We start from the raw sequence: 22,929 nt of genomic DNA on the forward strand, positions 1-22,929 counted from the left end.
GTAAAACCAGTTTATATAAACGAGTCTGCTAGACTTCACAAACTCCGTTAGTTTAAATTCTCTCGAATTGACTGAATTTCCTTTCGGTCTGCTGCTGCACACAGAAAATTCCACTGTCAGGCGCATGTTGGTGTTTTTCTTCCTAATTTAGACAATAATGCCACTGGTGGCATTTCCTGTGCAGTGCTCTACAAAGAATGGAACAATAGTCATGACTTCTTCATGAGAGAGAGAGAGAGAGAGAGAGAGAGAGAGAGAATGTTTACCGTCTGACATCTTATTAATATCTACAGTTTGAATTAGACCGATGTCTGTTATAAACCAATATCGAGATAAATAACTAAGTGAAAATTGCGCCGAAGAAACTTTGGCGCAATCGATGTTTTCTGCACAGTGTAGTATAAGCGGTATGAAAACTCTCCCCCAAGACCCATGATACTCTCAGCCGCGGCATGAAACTCAGCCACCGTCCGGTGGTGGCTTGTGTTGTTGACACCCGAGGCACGATCATGGCCAACTCTAACCTTCAATGAAATAAAAACTACTGAGGCTAGAGGGCTGCAGTCTGTTAACCACTCGTAGTACGTTTTATTTACGAACAATAAGTAAATAGATAATAAATACATAAATAAAATAAACAAACTTGTTGAGCTGCGCTACGCAATGTTCAACTGTCCTGAATACTCTAGACTCTAGACCGAAGCACATTTACACGGACGCCATATTTTAACGTATCTTTACTGCCTAACGAATATTCAGGTCAATAGTACTACATTTATGGATTACCGTAAATAATTAAATAAATAAAGAAAGCCACGATCTATAAATTCTTCATCTCGCGTAGCTAGTAGGACCCGACCTTTCATATATGTGACGAATCTATGAGACTAACATTGAGGAGGAGGAAAGTGCAATCGATGCTACTCGACAATGAGGAACAACGAATGAGATATGGAGCAAAGCACTCATCATGCATTCTATTGACTAATACGCTCTCTCTCTCTCTCTCTCTCTCTCTCTCTCTCTCACGGAAGGAGAGAGAGGGAGAGAGAGAGAGGTAGATCACTAACGAGTTTCTCCGCCACCAGAGGTGGCAAAGTTTGGTCTTGCTTAGACTTAATTTTTTGGTTTTATTTCTGTTATTAAAATGTAAACTTTTAATACTGTTTTAGCATTATTAGTCAGCTATATCTACAAAAATAACAACGTAATTTAACGGCAACTTCACAGTTTGATTTCAACGAGAAGAGCGAATCAGAAGCGTAAAGCGATCTCTCTCTCTCTCTCTCTCTCTCTCTCTCTCTCTCTCTCTCCTTTTAATTCGGCTAAAGAATGAAAGCTCAATTAGAAAATTCGCTTGAGAATTAAAGCTTAATTTTAAAAACTAGCTAAAGAATGAAAGCCTAATTAGAAAATTAGCTAAAAAAAATTAAGCTTGATTAAAAAATTAGCTAAAATAAATTTAAGCTTGATTAGAAAATTAGCTAAAGAACGAAATCTTGATTAGGAAATTAGGCAAAGCCTTAAAGCTTAGTTAGAACATGGGCCGAAGAATGAAAGCTTAATTAAAAATCTAGCTAAACGGATTATGAAATAAGAAATAAGCAAAGATAAAACAGAAAAAAAACAAGTTACAAAAAAGACAAAATAAACACAAGGGTACCGACCGGGAGAAAAAAGCCTGTCTCAGCTCACGTGAAAATAACGATCGACATCGACGTATCATGACGTAAAGGGAGACATTCAGACAGACTGACAAGTCAGAAATTGGTGTTTAAATAACTAAATCAATAGCTTTTTAAGACGACGGTCTACAACAACTTATCGTAGGCCTAATTCTCCTTAAGGAAAGTATCACGAAACATCACTCTCACAAATTGTCATAATTTTATTCTGTGTGCATTTATGTATAAACACAAGTTAGGGAATTATTCTATGCATTGCAGGGCAATGGCGGATATACAGAGATTTTGCTTTTAGATATCAAAAGCTTTGGCTATACCTTAATGATTTTTGCTATCCTCTTGTGATGAAACTTAACCATATTCGTCGTCATTATACGAAGGAGCCACTAGCCTATAAAGATCAGTGTTGTTGAAGGGGGATGATATAGGCCTAACGTAGACCTATGGACTCTATCGATCAACATAGACCTTTAGTTTCCAAGAGGCGTGGCTCTAAAATCATGCTCTAGAATCTAGATTACATGATGCATATGTTGAACTCAAATATCAACATAGTCCCTCTTTCTTCAAGATAGACGAGTTAACTAAAAAGAAAGAAAGAAAGAAAAAAAGTCATGCTATAGCCATTCTTCTTCACAGAAGCTGAAAAAAGTTTCTTACTATTCAGATTTTTTTCTGTCTAGTTTTTTGCTAAACCCAAAGGAAACATAGTCTTATATATGTATGGTTATGATGGTATTTCGCCACATCATGTTGCCAAGAGATTTTGCCGTCACCATTCATTGCTGTGAAACAATACAATAGAAATATGACTAATTTGTCGAGTTCTATCCCACAGAAACCGGTATAAAACCTATTTTTGACACTAGGCTAGTCTCTTGTTCAGCGAGAATGCTTCTTTGAGAAGTTTACCAGATTTTAAAAAGAAATTCCATCTCTTTTTTTTTTAAATATAAACCAATGCATTTAGAAATGGCTGAACATATAATGCCATTTTTCACACATACAAACTATAGTTCTAGTTTCAGGAGAAGGGTGAAGGATGATGCTAATTTTTCAATGTATTACGTTTTTAACTTGCTTTTTATGATATTACTATAAGAAAACAATGAATATATTATAATTTCATTGAACAACAGCCCCCGAAAGGAATTAGGAGCTTTAGATTTGGCAGAGGATTATAAATGGACATAGAAACAAGAGCAATCATTAGAGAATAAGGAAGAAGAAGAACACCAGTGTTGCTTACATTTTTCGTGAAAGTGTCATTTCGTGTTTCGTGCTTAAGTTTTTATATAAAATCTTAAAGCATTTATGATTTACGGACGTATTAACCCTCCTTTTGATCTGGCGGAGCATCAGTGTGATTTAAATGGATAAAATTGCATTGAGAACTTCGTTGACGAGGTCAATCAGGGTAGGCCTACTGTGGCCTCCAGGTGGTCGTGGTCAAGACGTAAATAAATGAATTATCGTTTTTGTAGGCCTAGTTTGATTTTTTGATTTTTTATGAGTTATATCGTAAATATATTTAATACTGTTTAAATTAACGAATGAAATTGTCATCTACCTATTTTAGTGAACGTTTAGGTAACCAAGCCTTTTAGGCTTCCTGATGTAGGCTAGGCCATGGCTATAAGACTATAGGTTAAGGTATCATGTCCAGGTCCTAATTATTGCTTACTTCTGTTGAATTTGGCCAATTACCCAATTATAAACTTTTATTGAGGAAACCTTCACATAAATTTTTTTGTGCTGGTTTTATGAATTTTATATCTAAATTTTACAAATAATATTTGTACATGTTTGGCTAGTGTGGTTGCACATTTAACCTATGTAGGCCTACTTGTGAATACAAATTCTGATTTTCGCAATTTATACATACTAATTTTTTTCAATTTGTTGCGTAAAATTTGAAATATATATCAGGGTTGTGTAAATGTTTGTAAGGTTTAAAATAACATTTTTTATAATTACTAGTCTAGGCTCTAACTATCTTGATTTTTTGGGGGGAAATGTATGAGCAAAGTTAAGATTAAATGGACAAACAACAATAAAATTTTTGTCCTAATTTTGCTATTCTGTCCCTTAACCTAACCTAACCTAACCTTGATAATGGGCTCGGAATATTAATACATTTAAGTGACTCTCAAATACTGGATAATCCTTAGTTGGAAACCATATTCAGAAGTAATTTGTAGCTGTTGCTGGCCATTTTTAAGCACTTCCATATCCCAACTCCTTTTCAGCATAGTACCATTTTTTTTACATTATTATATATTGATTCAGCTGTTGCTAAATAGGTATATGTGTCTTACTGTAGTAGTAAATGGGTTCTTCTGTGATTTAGCTTTAGTGCAGTTGCTAGTATCAGGAAACACATAGAGTGATAATTTGGCTATTTTTTAGCGCTTATTACTCCTAATACTAGTATATATTTGTTCCTCTGTTAGCCGTTTCTTATTTTGGCGCTCTGTGTTAGTACATTGGTCCTTGATTATTATTATGATTATTCAGAAGAACAATATTCATATGGAATAGTTTTGCTATCATTGTGGAAAGCCCCATGCTGTTCTACTTGTATCAGTGGTACAGATTTCTTGTCAATAAAAGCTATTTATATAAGATCTCAGTGGAACAGTCCGCTTTCTACTGTCTATTTTTTGCCTGCCACAGTTCCCTGTAGCTCGTTTGACAACAAAAATATACATTGTTTGGTAGTATTCACATATGGCTGATATGTGATTTTGACACACACACACACACACGTAAAATTATAGTTTATTACAGTATTATTCAGCACCCCAGGTAGACTTTATAACTTTGGATAAAGTGATGGTAGATAGTTTAAGAAAAAGAAGTAACATTTAGTATATACTGTGGAGAGTAAAGCTAAGGATTATATATAGTCCCGTTTATGAAAAAGTCATAGGCTTGTCCATCACTTAGTTACTTTTGTTGCATAACAAATGACTATTTCAGTGAAATATATATATACATTTGAAACGACATTTCACTGAAATAGAAAATAGAAATAAATGAAGAAACTTGAAGATGCTTTTCACAGTTTGAATAAAAAGTAAGTTTATCAAAATGTAATACAGTTGTTCATCACCCTTTAATTATTCTGTAGATTGAATAACTTGTTTTTGTTTGAAATATAACTTATTAATTTTGGTCGTTGTGATTCTTGTTGTTATAGAAAATGGTAAAAGAAAGATGAAAAAAATGTATGGTATCATACACCCTTTAGGTGCACTTATAACTTTGTAGTATTGTACAGGAATAATTGAGTTTGATTTAGTATTACATAACATACTTTATACAATGAATCTGGCAGGCCTATCCCACCCTATTCTAAACACTACTTTTGATGAATTGATGTTTAATAAGTTTGTTAAGTGTTTAGCGTAATCCATGTGAAGTGTTATAAATGCCTAATTTAATCAATAATTTTCAATGTATTTATAATCTTGTAATGTTAGATACATGTTTTAGGTTTGGTATTACCTAACCTTCCATAGACAATGAATTTAGATAGCTATCAGTTTTTTCAGATTATTCATAAAGGGTTTCCATTCTTATGTGACAGATGAACTAAGTTCCCTGTACAAGAGTCTAGGCCATAGTTCACCATTCAGGGGTTTGAAAAGCCTCCCACAGTGTTACAGCTCAGAGAACACTATATGGCTCTGTGTTGTTGTTGATCAGGGGTTCTTATTCATCATTAGAATAAGTCTAAATTGTGCTGCCCCTTGAAACTTTGTTTCAAAATATCTAGCAAATATCGTACTTGTTTTTGGGATTGCACAGTCCATTAACCTGAAGGGTTCTTTTGTTATCTCTGGAGGCTTCAGAGCAGGTACTGGGACTAGCTTACATTTGGTATTACTGATTAGTAACGTGGCAAGTCAGCTGCGCATTTCTCTCTAATTGCCTTTTGCTGAAGAAGTTATGGACTTTTTTTACAGATAATGTACTGGATCATGTTCTGTCAATTGCTGAAACTATAATTCAATATTTCCTATGACCTTGATGCCTGCGATGCCAAAGCAATGAAAATCTGTTATGAATATAGGTCTATATCCAGCAGTGCTACAAGGAAGTTTGTGTAGCTAGGGACTCATGGTAACTGTGAATTAATAGTATCAGCTTTATGCTTTTCTCCATACCATGAAGAAATTGATTGCCTGTCAGAAATTGTAACTTGTTTTATCTTGAGGACAATAATAAAATTTCAAGACTACAAACCAGCTTAATTCAGTGATTGGCGTACTGGGCTAAACAGGTCTAATTCTACCATCTACAACCTCTTATTAGTTAAGGATCGATAAAATGTTAACCAGCTATAAGGACAAAGTCAAAGTATATCGTAGGACCGAGGTGTTACTTGAATTAGTGGTTGTAATTTAGCGGAGGGCAGTCTTGAAAATAAATTTAACTAGGAAAATTCGGTCCCAGAAGATTCGGTCCCAGAAAATTCGGTCCTGAAATCTCATTCTCAGAAAATTCGGTCCCGGAAAATTTCTAAAATCTAAATAACAAGCCCAATATAACCTTTCTGGAAAAAAGCATATAAATACATGGAAAATATGATGTTAAAGAAATGAAAATCTTTTATTTCTATCAATAACTTTAATGACTCGTTTGGTTTAGAGATCAATTGTTTAGCAATCCAGACTAGATATTTTACAAAGATCAACAAGAGCGTGAGAACTTTGTGAGCCTGGGATTTGTTTACAAACTGTAAACAAAAGGGTACGTGGTGTTAAATGATGATTTTAGGTAGTTTTGTCATATAGGACTTTAAGCACTTGTAATGGTATTTGAGAAAGATAATTTGTGTACTTTCATTAACATTCATTGACACCACCTATATATAAGAAACGGTGACATTTGTAACTCAGTTTTTAGTCACTCTTCTTCCAGGATAAGCACAATTTTCCTATTTGAAGAACCCCATCATGGCTGGAAAATATTTTAAAAGTGAAAAAAACAAAGACAATACCAGTCAAGAGATACGAGAATAAAAAAATCTTGTAGAATCATATGATGGTGAAGATAAATTAGCTTTCCTTAAGGCTATTGCTATTGCATTAATTTTTCTTTTTATGTTTTGATAGTTTAAACATTAGTTTTCGTATAATTTTTAAACTTCTACTGATTTATTTTAAATAGAATTTAACTATTTCAGGGTTTGATAAATTTGATAAAAAGAAATATTATGTATGACTTAAATAATCGATTAAGCATGTGTTTTTTATACATACTTTTTAAAAAAGTTTTACTTGATTTATTTATTTTACTCTGCATTTTCCTAAATTATGTTTTGATTTCTTTAGTAAAAGGAATATTATGTATAACTTTAATGATGGTTTAAGCATGAGTTCTTTATGTATTTATTGATAAGAAGGAACTTGTTACCTTATATTCTTTTGCTTTTCAACATCTATGCATTTACAGTATTTTTTCTGATATGGGACCGAATTTTCCGGGACCGAATATTCTGGGACCCAATTTTCTTGATTTTGTGCACAATATGCTATATTTTATATTACACTGTTAGGTTTTTTGTTGAAGAAACATACCTTTTTTTACATTTTTATTAATAAAACTCTAATTCTATACTTTGTTTAATTTTTTCATCAGTTAGATTACGATTTCATTGTCAGTATATAAATAATTTCTAGGACCAAATTTTCTGAGACCGAACTTTCTGGGACCGAAATTTCTGGTCACCCTAGGAGATGCCAAGAGCGGTGTTAAGTACAAGGACGAGAGAGAGAGAGAGAGAGAGAGAGAGAGAGAGAGAGAGAGAGTCTTTTTATTACTTTTCTCTTGTGTTAGGTCATGTTTAACATTAACGTTAAAACCGTCAGTTATAAAGGGAGTTAGTCTATCAAGACTTGAAGAAAATAGATTATATATGTAAGAGATCCTTAAAGAAAAAAAAAAAAAATATTCCTGTTAGGCATAACCTTTAATGAAAAGATTCTTCTTTGGCACACCTTATTAGAATAGCCACTGCGTTGCAAGTCAAGGCCTGACAAATATTTCTTTATTTGTTGAAGTGTCCAGTTTCGTGAAAGAGCATGTCACTTTGACGTTTTGATGGCGTCGGCCAGTGTGTAGTCATTGTTTGTATTGCTCATGTTTACAGTCTTATTATTGTAGTCCTTTTGCATTGTTAAATAATGTAACTTTTTATAGGTATTTTAAATTTGTGTGAGTTGTTTTCCTCCCATGGGATCGATCGTGGGTGTCTGGCTGGTTAAATGATTACCCTTGATTGACCTTGGAAATTATCTTTTGGTTGTGATTGAAGTCTTGTGTCGTATGGTTTCTTATGTCGTTATTCTGAGCGTTTTAACCGAAAGATATCCTTCGCTGATTGCCTATTTTTATAAGCGGCCATGTTACCTTGCAATGGCTACATATCAGTGTTGCCAGAGCATGGTCGTACATATTCATGCCAGTGCATTGGCATTCATCAGTATTGGCTGGCCTGCGGTAGCCTATGAATGGAAATGGGCGGTTATTTACGACCATACGCACTTGCTACGAGTTTAGAGTTTGGAGGGAAAAACCTTCCGCATAGAGAGAAAGAGCGAAGTCAGTAGGACCCTACTGACCCAATCGGAATGGCCCCACTATTGCCGAAAAGCACAAACTTCTCTCGATGTTGATTGGCTGCAGCCTAGGGTTTTAAAAAGTTGACGTGAGCAGAGTACATACCCTGGTATTGTTTACCGTTTTCTTGTGATCAACGAAAGAAAACGGCTTTTGTTGAGATTCTTTTGTGTTGGAAAATCTCTTTCTTATGTTCCCGAATGGGCTGGGAACTTGTGAGATAAGGGCACTGGGTATCATAAATGGCTAATTTTATGGCATAGTATTTATTCTTATTGGTATAATTTCTTATTGGCATTTCTTGAAATTCCGCTTTTATATGAACGTTTCATAAGTCTAATTGGCCTTTGACACCGAGTTTTCAAATTCCTTTCATTTTGTAAAAATATTGATTAATTTATGGGAAAAATAATGATATTTAATGGGATTAATGACTATATTTGCATTATACGTAATCTCAGATGGCTCACTCATGCTGTGAACAACTGTTTTTCAACTTCATTTTAAACGTATGTAATATTTCTTTTTATTCTAATTTTTGACTTCCTGATTTCTTTTGAAACCTCTCAAATAACATACCTTCATTATTTTCTTCAAATCAATGTCAGTTATCAATATTATTTTAAGCAATTCGTCAAATATGAGCAAATGTCATAGCTCCAACATTACTAAGGATTAGGAAAGTGGACTGTTTTGCAGTCTTTTTTCAATTTTCATCGGATTAAGCCTTTTTTATCCATCATTATAGAGTTAATTTATGAGTTTTCAACATTTTGTTCATATTGTTACCGATGTCATACCTTTTAACATTTTTCAAACGTCATGAATGCCGTAGCTTCAATCAATTAGATTTTTCCTTCCTATACATATTGTCATCAACAAAATTCTTCAAATTTGTTCAGATGGTCACCGCATATATAAACGCTTGCATCCATGACACTATATGGGACGTGAGGACTAACAAATCACTGTAGATAGCCCTTTGGCCCACACGTCGCCTTAACACTGGCAAGACAGGAATAGCGAAGGGACAATAGCAAAAAAAATGACGTGTTATTATTGCAGTTAGTTCAAAGTTCTTGCCCGTTTGTTTTGTTATGTCGTGACTAGAAGTGACGGAGAGAGCGTTTGGTCTGATTCTAAAGTGGTCGGTTGAGTCTAGTGGTCTGAGAGGCGGCGGGTGGTTTCAGGCTCAGATCATGTAAGACTCTCTCTCTCTCTCTCTCTCTCTCTCTCTCTCTCTCTCTCTCTCTCTCTCTCTCCTGAAAACCCAGATTATCCAGTTTGATCTCTTCATTTAATAGTGAATAAACCAGCGCCTTACGAGCAGGCCCGAAGCCAATATACGTTAGGACGGTGGGTTTCGCTTCTCAAGATGAATAGATTTTGCTGCGTGAAATTAATGCATGTTGAATAATAATAATAATAATAATAATAATAATAATAATAACAATAATAATATAATAATGATAAATAATAGAGCTCATGGATAAACGTCATTTAACAGAGGAGAATAAAAGTCCATGGCAGTTTGGTTTACCGATATCTAGGGCTTTAGACCGATTGATTGTTCCAACATCAACATCTGCGAAATCAGCAGGTGGTTTGGCTTAAACACCAACATCTGTTCGGTGCCTTTGTCCTTGCCGAAGTTGAATCATAAAAACAGTTGTCACAACAGGTGTAATTTTTTTTTTTTCGATTTATCGGTGAGAATAAACTTGTATCCGACAGTGAGGCTATAGTATAATCACACCAACCGTGCATTTGATGTCTAGGCCAGTCCCTTCCGACGCTCCTGATTGGCTGTTGATGAGCCAATCTCAGGGCTGGAAACTTTCAGTCTCTCTCATCTCCTGAGGGATACGTCTTTCAGGAGAGGTGGAAAATAGTACATCCTACCCATGTCAACTCTCTCTCGAGAGTGAGAGTTTCCAGCCCTGTGATTGGCTTATCAACAGCCAATCAGGAGCGTCGCAAGGGACTGCCCTAGACATCAAATCACGGTTGATGTGAATCTACCATAGTCATCACAAAAGAGCCACTCAGAAAGCGATGTAGAGTGGCTTTAAAAAAATGGCCTTAGTACCATCCAGATTACAAGTAACTAACTTTGTTAAAATTTCCAACTATAATTTAGCTGAATTGTCATGGACTGAGAACAGAATGCGAGGGAATGAAAACATTGATATATGTTTTGTTCTCCATTGGTATGACCCTGTAACAAGCATTGGGTATATCACGCAAAATGTGAGACCTTTGTTTGAAATCAGAGTGGTTACGTTAAGTCTGTGGTCTCCTTGTTTTCAGGAAGTACAGGTGTGGGTCCAATAAAGTCTTTAGTACCCATACACTTAATAAATCCTTGTAATGGTACTGGGACTTCATGGACACCCTGTATTGTAAGGTCAAACATTTCTAGTTATTAACTGCTCTGGAAGCCACCTTTCAAACCACCTGTTCTCCATTGTAAAAATGTAAACGTTTACTTATTAAATTATATATGCCAGGGAAAACAAACGCTCTTCAATATTCATATTATGGTGTTAACAAAATTAATCGCTCCGTGGTAGTGATGACTCCGCCGTTGATGTTTAATTTGGGATTTGATGGATGACAGATAAACAAGTGATCAATTTTGCAGTTATCATCAGAATTACTACCCTTTCCATACTCATTTCAGTAGGAGAGTTATAGTACCATTATTTTCCAGTAGCTCAAAATCTGGCGCTAAGCGCGATTTTATTTTTTCTTTTTCAGTTTATCACGATGTCAAGGGCAGTAACTCTTATAAATCACAAAAACCAACTCATTATTTTAACAGATGCAGATTTTGAATATAACATCATTTTACGTTTAATTTTTTTGAATAGATTACTTGTAGCTGTGATTTTTCTGTACGATTTGTTTTAACAACCTTTTTTTTTTGCCGAGTGAATATTTATTTTTTAGGAAAACTTTATTAAATGCTCCGGTGACCTTTTTGTTATGGTGACAACCGAGTTATATACTGTATCCCCCATCAACCACATTATTAGTTAATCTAAGTTTTTAAGACTAATATATATTATTCATGTACTACTGGTTCCAAATTCGTATATATTTTGCTGTCCGCTTCATTTTCTTCATTTTTTATTTTGTTTTGTTTATTTTATTTATTTATTGGTAAAGTTTAGGCTTATTTTATAATTATGTATTCGCATTCTAGTGTGTGTTTGCATATATTTAATATATATATATATATATATATATATATATATATATATATATATATTATAGAATGATACAAAAAATAAAAAAGAGAAACAGTTAGAAAACTATGCTGGTTGGCTATAGTATCTAAAAAATATTAAAGCAGCTGTATTAACAACATTTTTAAAATACATAATGTAAGTAAAGTGTGTGTGTTAGGGTATATAACACAGGCTGAGATGGTATGGACACATGTTGAGGAGAGATGAGGACCACGCTGGAGACATACTATGGGGTGGAGGTGCAAGGAAGAAGAAAAAGAGGGAGACCAAGAAAGAGATGGAAGGACGTGTGGAGAGGAGACTTACATGAGAAGGGAATTGATGAGGCAGAAGCACAAGATAGAAATAGATGGAAACGGCTCATCCGAAACGGCGACCCCATATAAAAATGGGAACAAGCTGGGAAGAAGAAGAAGAAGATATATGTATATATACATTTACATATATTCATCAGTTAATTAGCACATGCAACCCAATCCCATTTTTCCATTTTTCTCTCAAATCTGATTAAGGCAGCGACCACAGCCAGCTGACAGATGATAAAATTATTATAAAAAAGTACAGGGTCTTTGATTTCATGGCATTTCGCCACGATTGATTTCAGGCGATACCTTAACATTATGGAGGTGTGATAGCACCCTCATCTTTTAATGGAGGGGAAACCTTTATAGTAGTGGGTGCTTAGTATTTAGTGGGTTGTAGTGGGTATCTAGTGGTTATACAGTGGGTATTAAGTGAGTATTTAGTGGGTATGTAGGTGACATCTAGTGGGTGTATAGTGGGTATTTAGTTGGCATGTAGTGGGTGTATAGTGGTTGTTTAGTGTGTATATAGTGGGTGTTTACTGGGTGTTTAGTTGGCATCTAGTGGGTGTACAGTGGGTACTTAGCGAGTATTTAGAGTATTTAGTTGGCATCTAGTTTGATATATATATGTATGTGTGTGTGTGTAAATATATATATATATATATATATATATATATATATATATATATATATATATATAACTAATATATATATATATATATATATATATATATATATATATATATATATATATATATATATATATGTAGTGGGTAGCTAGAGGGCATTTAGTGGCATCTAGTAGTGCACAATGGCCATTTAGTAATTATTCAACCAACATTTCTAATGAAAATAATTAAAATATGGTTATCCATTTCAGTTTTTATGCATGATAATTCAATCGGCTTTAGTTATGAAGATCATTCCATTAGTTGTCTATCTCCATTTGGAAAAAGAATGAAAAAAGAAAATACAAAAGAAGAAGAAGAAGTAGAGAGAGAGAGAGAGAGAGAGAGAAAGAAATTCCTCGGTGGATATCCTTCTCCCAGCGCAATCTATATAATAATTCATCCATCTTCATTTACTCGTTCCAAATCATGGCGTCTTGTCTCCTCTAATTCTCTTTTATTGCCATCCTCCTCCTCCTCCTCCTCCATGCTGTCCCGCCAAGATTCATTAAAAGCGTTGCGTGGATGTGATTGGTTGTCGTGAGGTCTGTGGTATCTGGATTACCTATATCCGGATATTTTGTTTGGGGAATTTTTTTTTTTTTTTTTTTTTGACCTTTTTTTTTTTTTTTTTTTTTTTTTTTTTTTTTTTTTTTTTTTTTTTTTTTGTAAGGTTGAGGTGCCAAGATGTGTATGGTATCCTGATATTGGGGGTAATTGGACTGATTTTTGTAAATAGAGTTTTTTTTTTTTTTTTTTTTTTTTTTTTGTCTGGGTGAGGTGTCAAGATGTGTATGATATCCAGACATATTGTGGAATTTGACTTAATTTGGGGATGGTGGGGGGAGGTGCCAAGTTGTGTATGGTATCCAGATATATGGCGGAATTTGTTTTTTATTTTACTTTATTTTTTTTTTTTACTTTTTTCTTCTGGGTGAGGGGCCAAGACATTTATGTATCCAGGTATTATTTTGGTATCCGGGTATTTTCAGAGAATTTTGTACTTTTTATATATATATATATATATATATATATATAATATATATATATATATATAATTTTTTTTAGGTACCAAGATGTGAATGCTAGCCAGGTATTTTTGTGTCATCCGAATGTATTTTTGTGGAGTTTGCTGCCATAGACAATGATATTGTTCATGTAGCCCTAAAAAAACTGGCTTTGATTGAAGAAATAGGAAGTAAACAAAAGAAAAAAGTCATCATAAAAAACGAAATACTTTACTCTACCTCCCCCCACATCCCATGTTTTCGTTAACAGACGAGCCCATTGAAATCATATATATATATTAAGTATCACTTCACAAAAAACAAAATACGTTACTCTAACCCTCCTGTTTTCATGTATTAACAGACTAGCCCATTTCATACATAGTATTATTAAGTATCACTTCACAAACACAATACGTTACTCTAACCCTCCTGTTTTCATGTATTAACAGACTAGCCGATTGAAATCATCGATGATATATAGAATAAAAGAAATCACTTCACAAAAAAACAAAATATACATTGCTGTAACCCCTCAATTCATCCTTTGTTTTTCTCAGGCCATTACATTGGAAGCTCCGCTCCTGGGCGCATCCGAAGGTCCGTATAGAAACTGTGGTCATCATCAGCTGGAAATTGGACTGAGTGTCTAGGGAAATGTTTTGTGACAAGTTGAAAATGGACGTAAGGGAATGTGCCTGATGATAGGAGAGAGAGAGAGAGAGAGAGAGAGAGAGAGGAGAGTGAGAGAGAGAAACATATTTTTAGTTTTTCACGTGGTGAGTATTGGAATTAACTTAAAAAAAAACAAGAGTTAAATTTTTTAGAATAACACTCGGACCTGTAAGAGAGAGAGAGACAGAGAGAGCATTGGATGCGTAGCTTTCACGAGGTGGGAATAAAGATTAAATTTAAAAGAATCTCCGCGTGATGTATTCAGCTTTATGGCAGAAAATACTCTGGCCTGTAAGAGAGAGAGAGAGAGTTTCCTGTGCATTCATTCCTTTCGTTTTCATCACAGTAACAGTCAGACTTCCCCCCACCCCCCCCCTTACCCCGCCATTCCCACGTTGGTAGAGATGGGGGTGGGGGGGGGGGAAGGTTGTGTAGATCTAACCTCGCAGCTTCCTCTGTCCTCAATAGTACTCTGCTCTCCTTGGGGAAGTAGGGAGGGATGGGGAGGTGTACCAGACTGCAGGTGTCAAAATAACCCATCTGTCAAATAGCTCCTTTGATTTGGAAAAGGAGGAATAATGAACCATTCCATTATTATTATTATTTTTTTTTTTTTATAAATCACCTTAACAGTGATCTAATTTATGACAAGTGCGAGCGACGGACATTAGAAAGCGGATGTCAAGAGAGAGAGAGAGAGAGAGAGAGTGACTGGCAGGATCGGTGACACAGATTTGAGGACGATTTCATAATTAGTGCGCTTAGAGGGTCAGTTGTCTGAAATTCACGTTAGTGAAAGTAAAAGTGTGTTGGGTTATATAGACGTACGTATGCACGTACATGCATACATATGCATACACAATAATGCATACTTGTATGTACTGTATTATATATAATATATATATATATATATATATATATATATATATATATATATATATATATATATATATATACGTGTATATATTATTATTATTATTATTATTATTATTATTATATTATTATTATTGAATAAGCTCAGCGAGGCCAATGGCTTGTGAAACTCAATCTTCCAATGAATATAGTGTTCATTTGAATAAGTAACAAAAGGTGATAAATAGGAAATACAGAGAGATCAGATATAAGAATATAAAGAAGAATAGATTAACAAATTAGCAAATGAATAGATAAACATGTAAGTAAATGATAGGAATAAAAAAGGACAATAATAATTATTTGAGAGTAGTAATGTGTTGCATCTCCACTCGATGTTTTTTCTTTCTTCTGCTTCGTGAAGTTGCGTATATAATAACCCCTTCCTCTTCCCCTTTCTCCTTATTCGCCTCCTCTTCTCCTCCTCTCTCCCCCTCCTCCCCCCTGCGAATAATTCCCATCTCTGAGCCAGTTTACCCCCTGCCTGGAGAGCCCAAGAGAACATTACAGGGGGGGCATCAGCCCCCACGGAACCCCATTAATCGATCTTTGGCATAGCCTCCTCTACTATACTCTTCTCCACCAAGCTCTTGCCCGACCCCTGCCCCTACTACCGTACTAGTCTCCCTCCTCCCCCGACCCACCCAACCCCCTCCAACCGTAATAACCGTCCTTCTTTTCATCTCGGTCGCTGTGCTGCTGCGCTGGTGCGGTGGTGGTGGTGGTGGTGCTGCTGCCATCATGATTGGTCAATTATTTCGGAGTCTTGCTCACTTTCTGTCGATATATTGTTGTTGATCTTTTTTTGATACGTGAATGATTTTTGGTTGGGATTTCTTCTTCGTCGTTGTTTTGATTTGTTATTCTTGTTCTCGAGTGGTTTTGGGTCAAAGCTAATTTGTATACTTTTTGATTGATTAGTTAAAGATGATTTTAATAGTAGTTTTCTTGGTTGATTAGTTCAAGCCAATTTTAATAGTTTTCTTGATTGATTAGTTAAAGCCAATTTTAATAGTTTTCCTTGATTATTCCTGTTCTTGAATGATTAGTCAAAGCTAATCTGTATAGCTTTTGACTCATTAGTTGAAGTTATTAATAGTTTCCTTGATTGATTAGTTAAAGCTATTTTCAATAGTTTTTGGGTTGATTAGTTGAAGATTATTTAATATAGTTTTCTTGATTGATTAGTTAAAGCCAATTTTTTTTAATAGTTTTCCTTGATTATTCCTGTTCTTGAATGATTAGTCAAAGCTAATCTGTATAGCTTTTGATTAATTAGTTAAAGCTATTTTTAGTTCTGTTCTCGATTGATTAGTTAAAGCTAATTTGTATAGCTTCTGATTGAGTAGTTAAGATTATTTTAATATAATTTTTTGATTGATTGGTTAAAGTAAATTTTTATAGTTTTCCTTGATTATTCCTGTTCTTTAATGATTCATCAAAGCTAATTTGTATAGCTTTTCATTGATTAGTTAAAGTTGTTATTAATAGTTTCCTTGATTGATTAGTTAAAGCTAATTTGAATAGTTTTGATTGATTAGTTGAAGATTATTTGAATAGTTTCTAGATTGATTTGTTAAAGCATAAGTACCTATACATAATTGTGGATCTGCTTTTCCATTTTTTTTTTTTGTCTATCACAGTCATCCTATTCGACCGGGTAGTTTTTATAGTGTAGTGTTCCGGGTTGCATCCTGCCTCCACAGGAGTCCATCACTTTTCTCACTATGTGTGATGTTTCTAGGAGCACACGCTTCTGTATGAGTCCTGGAGCTACTTCGGCATCTAGTTTTTCCAGATTCTTTTTCAGGGATCTTGGGATCGTGCCTAGTGTTCCTATGATTATGGGTACAATTTCCACGGGCATATCCCATATCCTTCATATTTTTATTTTCAGGTCTTGGTACTTATCAGTCTTATCTCTCTCTTTCTCTTCTACTCTGGCGTCCCATGGTATTGCGACATCAATGAGTGATACTTCCTTCTTGATTTTGTCAATCAACGTCACGTCTGGTCTATTTGCACGTATCACCCTATCTGTTCTGATACCATAGTCCCAGAGGATCTTTGCTTGAATGTTTTCTATCACTCCTTCAGGTTGGTATTCGTACCACTTATTATTGCAAGGTAGCTGGTATTTCTTGCACAGGCTCCAGTGGAGGGCTCTTATTATTATTATTATTATTATTATTATTATTATTATTATTATTATTATTGCCAAGGAGGATCTTTGCCTGATTGTTTTCTATCACTCCTTCAGGTTGGTGTTCGTACCACTTATTATTGCAAGGTAGCTGGTATTCTTCTTGCACAGGCTCCAGTGGATGGCTTTTATTATTATTATTATTATTATTATTATTATATATTATTACCAAGGAGGATCTTTGCCTGATTGTTTTCTATCACTCATTCAGGTTGGTGTTCGTACCACTTATTATTGCAAGGTAGCTGGTGTTTCTTGCACAGGCTCCAATGGAAGGCTCTTATTATTATTATTATTATTATTATTATTATTATTATTACCACCAAGTATGCTAATGGATCCAGGACCTCAGGGAATTCCTCCAGGTGACTATCCCACGTAAACACGACGCGCTTTGCACGCTTACTCAGAAATACCACCCCCCAAAAAAAATCCAGTTTTTAAGCTTAAGCTTTTGACCTAACACGCGTCAGCGTCTGTAATGGAAAGCAAACAGCAGAGGGCACTAAGTTATCATTATGACCAAGACTGCTGCCGACGGTGGGTCTCGTATATCGGTCGTTTTTTAATCTTCATATTTTTTAAAAAAGTTTAAAAATAAAAATTTGCGAGTAATGTCATAATTAGCGTGGCCTGGTGCTGGAGGTTCGTTTTGTTATTTTCAGAACTTTCTATTTGTTTTTATTTCTATTTGTCTTTGCGGGCTTAATTCGTATTGGTATATTATATGTATATTTTATATATATATATATATATATATATATATATATATATATATACATACATACATACATATATACATAAATTTTTTTTTATACGATTTTATCAACATTTTCAAATTGGTTTATGTATTCGAAATTGGAATTTCCTGAACTGCTCAATTCGCATTAGCTGTATATATTTCTTTCGTTATTTTATTAAGGTTATATTAGGTGATTTCTGATTTTTATTTATTTATAGATGTGTCTTTAGGTTTTAGGTGTTAATTCGTATTGTATATTTGTTTTATTAATTCATTAACATTTATAATTTGGATTTCTATATTCGTATTTGTATTTTGCTTTGGGGGCCTAATTCGTAGTAGATTTACTTATTTATTTATTTGATTATTTATTTATTTAATTAAAATGGATAGATTTATGTTCATCGGTCTTCAGCGTGATTGGTGTTGTATTGGCAGTATATTGCGTGATTGGTGTTGTATTGGCAGTATATTGCGTGATTGGTGTTGTATTGACAGTATATTGCGTGATTGGTGTTGTATTGGCAGTATATTGCGTGATTGGTGTTGTATTGGCAGTATATTGCTTGATTGGTGTTGTATTGGCAGTATATTGCGTGATTGGTGTTGTATTGGCAGTATATTGCGTGATTGGTGTTGTATTGGCAGTATATTGCTTGATTGGTGTTGTATTGGCAGTATATTGCTTGATTGGTGTTGTATTGGCAGTATATTGCGTGATTGGTGTTGTATTGGCAGGTGTATTGCTTGATTGGTGTTGTATTGGCAGGTGTATTGCTTGATTGGTGTTGTATTGGCAGGTGTATTGCTTGATTGGTGTTGTATTGGCAGGTGTATTGCTTGATTGGTGTTGTATTGGCAGTATATTGCGTGATTGGTGTTGTATTGGCAGTATATTGCGTGATTGGTGTTGTATTGACAGTATATTGCGTGATTGGTGTTGTATTGGCAGTATATTGCGTGATTGGTGTTGTATTGGCAGTATATTGCTTGATTGGTGTTGTATTGGCAGTATATTGCGTGATTGGTGTTGTATTGGCAGTATATTGCGTGATTGGTGTTGTATTGGCAGGTGTATTGCTTGATTGGTGTTGTATTGGCAGGTGTATTGCTTGATTGGTGTTGTATTGGCAGGTGTATTGCTTGATTGGTGTTGTATTGGCAGGTATATTGCGTGATTGGTGTTGTATTGACAGGTAAATTTCTCCATTCATTTTTAGGCCTTATATTTTATATAGCGCCAAGTCACTGACCCTTGTGGCTAGTGTTAAGAATGAATGATTGTAATCTCATTTTCGCTTGCTCTGGGAGTAAGCCTACAAAACACTTTGTTCTTGTTGTTCTTGTTATTTGGGGGACGGGGTAGGAAATTATAAAAAAAGTCTGGAAAAAGGTGTTTCGCCTTGAGTTAAATATGTAGGAATTTGAGGATAGGCTATTTATGATTTATTTATTAGAATGAAAATGTAAAACATAAATCATGTGCATGTAAACTGTACTGAAAAATAATTGTTAACAAAATATAGCTATTTATTTTAATTTTCTCTGGCGAAACAACGCTCAATGTGATCGTAGATCACGCTTTGTTGAAAAGAATATTAACTTATGTATTTAACTTAAGTATTTATATTTAGGGATTCATTTTTACAAAATCTTACTTGTTGTGTCACTGACAGTCGCGGGTGATTGTAAGGATGCACAAGTACTATCAATAAAGATAGTAACAGGAATGAAATCCACCTTTTAAAAACTACTAATTTCTTCCAGGGAAGAGCCAACATTTCCTATCACCTTCCTGACAAAAAAAAAAAAAAAAAAAAAAAAAAAAAAAAAACCGGTCAGATAGTTTTGGGCATTCGTTTTCACAAAGTCTTACTTGTTGTGTCACTGACAGTTGCGGGTGATTGTTTAAGGATGCATGAGTACTATCAATAAAGATTGTAACAACAATTAGATCCACCTTTTAAAAACTACTAATTTCTTCCAGGGAAGAGCCAACATTCCTTTCACCTTCCTGACGGGGAAAAAAAAAAAAAAACACCGGTCAGCTATTTCATTTTAAGATCATTCAACGCCAAATTTTGGTCTCTCATCTCACGGGTCGACGCTCCAGCTGAAAGAAGACCTTTTCCCGAAGCACGGAGCTCGTCTTAGGCCCAGACGCTAATGTTCTCATTGTTTCAGTGATAACTCTGGTCTATTGCCTCTGGTTGGGGGGTTCCCAGTCTTCCTGCTTTGTTTACACAGTCCCGGGAAGTGTTGGCTGCGTTCGTTGTCTTTTTTTTTTTTTTTCCCCTCTCTCATGGTGGATAGTAGGGTCTTTTCATTACTATATTTTTGTCATCATAAAAAAAAGGAAAATGCGCCAAAAATTTAGTTTTTTTGTACAGCATACAATGCTGTGTGAAACTCTCAGCTATGGCGCACGAAACTCAGCTGAGAGCCCATGTAACTTCAGCCCCACTACCCGGTGGTGGCCTGTAGACGCACGATCATGGCTGAATTTAACCTTAAACACAATCAAAACTACTGAGGCTAGAGGGCTGCAATTTAGTATGATTGATGATTTGAGGGTAGATGATCAACATGCCAATTTGCAGCCCTCTAGCCTCAGGAGTTTTTAAGATCTGAGGGCGGACAGAAAAAAGTGCGGACGGAGTTTTCTTTTACAGGCAACTAAAACCAACATAATTTAGATATGACTTGGTTTTCATGACTGCAATATATCCATTGTAGTTGCTGTTGTTCCCAGTTTCAGTCTCAATAATTTCAGTTCATTGTCATCAATGATAAACTCGCATATTTTAGAGCAGACTTGGTATTGGAGACTGCAATTTATGCATCTGTAGTTGATGATGTCCCAGTTTTGAACGCCGGAGCTCAGAAGCTTCAGGGATGCTCCATTCACAAGGACACGCCCCCTTGTGTAGAGGTCATGCTGTCACTTGTGTGTCCTCTTTCTGCCCTCTTGTACCCACAAACAAACACCCCCTCTGCTGACTCAGTGCCCTCACCGTGAAATTTTACCCCCTCCCCCCCCTCTCTCTGTCAAAAGGACTCCAGGACCGGTCATGGAACTTAATACCCACCCTCTCTCTCTCTCTCTCTCTCTCTCTCTCTCTCTCTCTCTCTCTCTCTGATTGTATATCAACAACCCATGAGAGAAACAGCCCACAATTTTCCCTCCCGATTGGACTTGTAGTTTTGACAAATAAGATTTGGTGTACATGGGCCCCTTGGACGGTAGTTTTGGAAACCGGTCCATCTAGTAGAGTTGATGTAGGGTTATGTGAGAGAGAGAGGAAGATGATGGGTTGGGCTCCTCGTCCTACAGGAATGGCCGAGAAGGAGGAATAGAAATGGGAAGGTATAGGTGATTGATAAAGAAAGGGGAGGTTAGATATATGAGGTGGATGAAAAAAGGGGATGGGTAAGTATTTGGATGGGAGTGAGTTTGGGGAAGAGGGTTATTTACAAAAGGAGGAGTAGGAGGAGGAGTAAAAGGAGGAGGCGGTTAAATTTTGAACAAACATTTCATGTATATTTTAATCCAATGCGCATTGTAAGAATCCCCACTGTAATATTGTGGAATAAAGGAGGAGGAAGAAGAGGAGGAGGAGGAGGTTTAGGAGGAGGAGGAGGAGGAAGAAGAAGAGGAGGAGGTTTAGGAGGGGGAGGAGGAGGAGAGTAGTACAGTAACTGGGAGCGTTGATACGGACCAAACGGTCTCTCTTCCTCAACTGGCTTCATAAATTGGTCCGGTGCCAAGCCTCCCCCCCCCCCCCCCCCCCCAACAACCACCCCATCCTCCTTCCAGATATTGCGGTATAAACCATCTCTGGGTTTCTGGGGAGGGGTTGGAAGGAGGCCTTTTAAAGCAGATGGAGAGCGAATGAAAAAAGAAAAATAAGGAAGACGTAAGGAAAAGATGGGAGAAAAATAAAAATAAAAAAAAATGATGGGAAAGGTTTAACAGATTCCAGAGGGAATAAACGAAGAGGGGAAAGAGATAATAGAAAATAATAGAAGAGGAAAGCACTAAACGTCGATAAAGATGAACAAGAGCCGTAGCAGAGAGATTGAAAGATTGACCAACAGGCGTTGGATGAAGTTGAAAGGGGAAAATGGAAGAACAAAGAATAAGAGAACTGAAAGTGGAAGTAAAGAATGAGGGAGAAAGTATGGGGAAGAAAAATGGGGGATAAAGTGCAGGAAATATAATAATAATAATAATAATACATTTTATTTTCAGGTCAGGGCCATATACATGGAATATACAAGGAAAAGACAATAACATACACAATCCGGACACATAAGATAACACGATAAAACAAATGATTAATCAGGAATATCCACACTTGCAGAAGTAGTATAAAAGGTGGTAATCAAAATAATGGTAATAATGACCGTAAAATTGAGAATATAGGGAAAAAAACATTAAAGATTATAACAATTAGAGAGTTGATTGTATATAATTAAATTCCAGCTAGGGACCTTAGATGGTTACGGAAACTGTAAATAAAGTGCATTAAGGAAAAAAACGAAGAAAAAAAAGCGATTCGACAAACTGCAAAAATACACAAAGTCAAAAAAGTTAAATGAAGTATTATACTAAAGAGGAAGGGAAACAGATGCAACAGATAAATTAAACGAAATACTGAATATAGGGATACATGATAAAACAAAAAAAATGGAATTGTATGAATATTGATGAGTACATTGAAAACAAGGCTTGATCCGACTTTCAGCTTACTCGGGACGCTTGCAAGATTTTTCTCTCACGCATAAGTTGTAACATTATATTCCTCACTTTAACGTGAATTAAAACGTGCCAAAATCTACGGTCAA

General features: G+C 35.4%; 1 protein-coding gene across 1 annotated transcript; it reads right to left on the reverse strand.

The window, feature by feature from the left end:
* Positions 1 to 18,482: 18,482 nt before the first annotated feature.
* On the reverse strand, positions 18,483 to 19,295 carry LOC135209491 (mucin-2-like). The gene has a single exon (XM_064242145.1). The coding sequence runs from the start codon at positions 19,293 to 19,295 to the stop codon at positions 18,483 to 18,485; it is 813 nt and encodes a 270-aa protein (XP_064098215.1).
* Positions 19,296 to 22,929: the final 3,634 nt, after the last annotated feature.

This window comes from Macrobrachium nipponense, chromosome 38, assembly GCF_015104395.2.
Source record: "Macrobrachium nipponense isolate FS-2020 chromosome 38, ASM1510439v2, whole genome shotgun sequence".
NCBI classification, from domain to species: domain Eukaryota; kingdom Metazoa; phylum Arthropoda; class Malacostraca; order Decapoda; family Palaemonidae; genus Macrobrachium; species Macrobrachium nipponense.

Coding starts and splice junctions, on each gene's coding strand:
- LOC135209491 (XM_064242145.1), bottom strand. CDS start 19,295: ATGAATGGAGAAATTTACCTGTCAATACAACACCAATCACGCAATATA.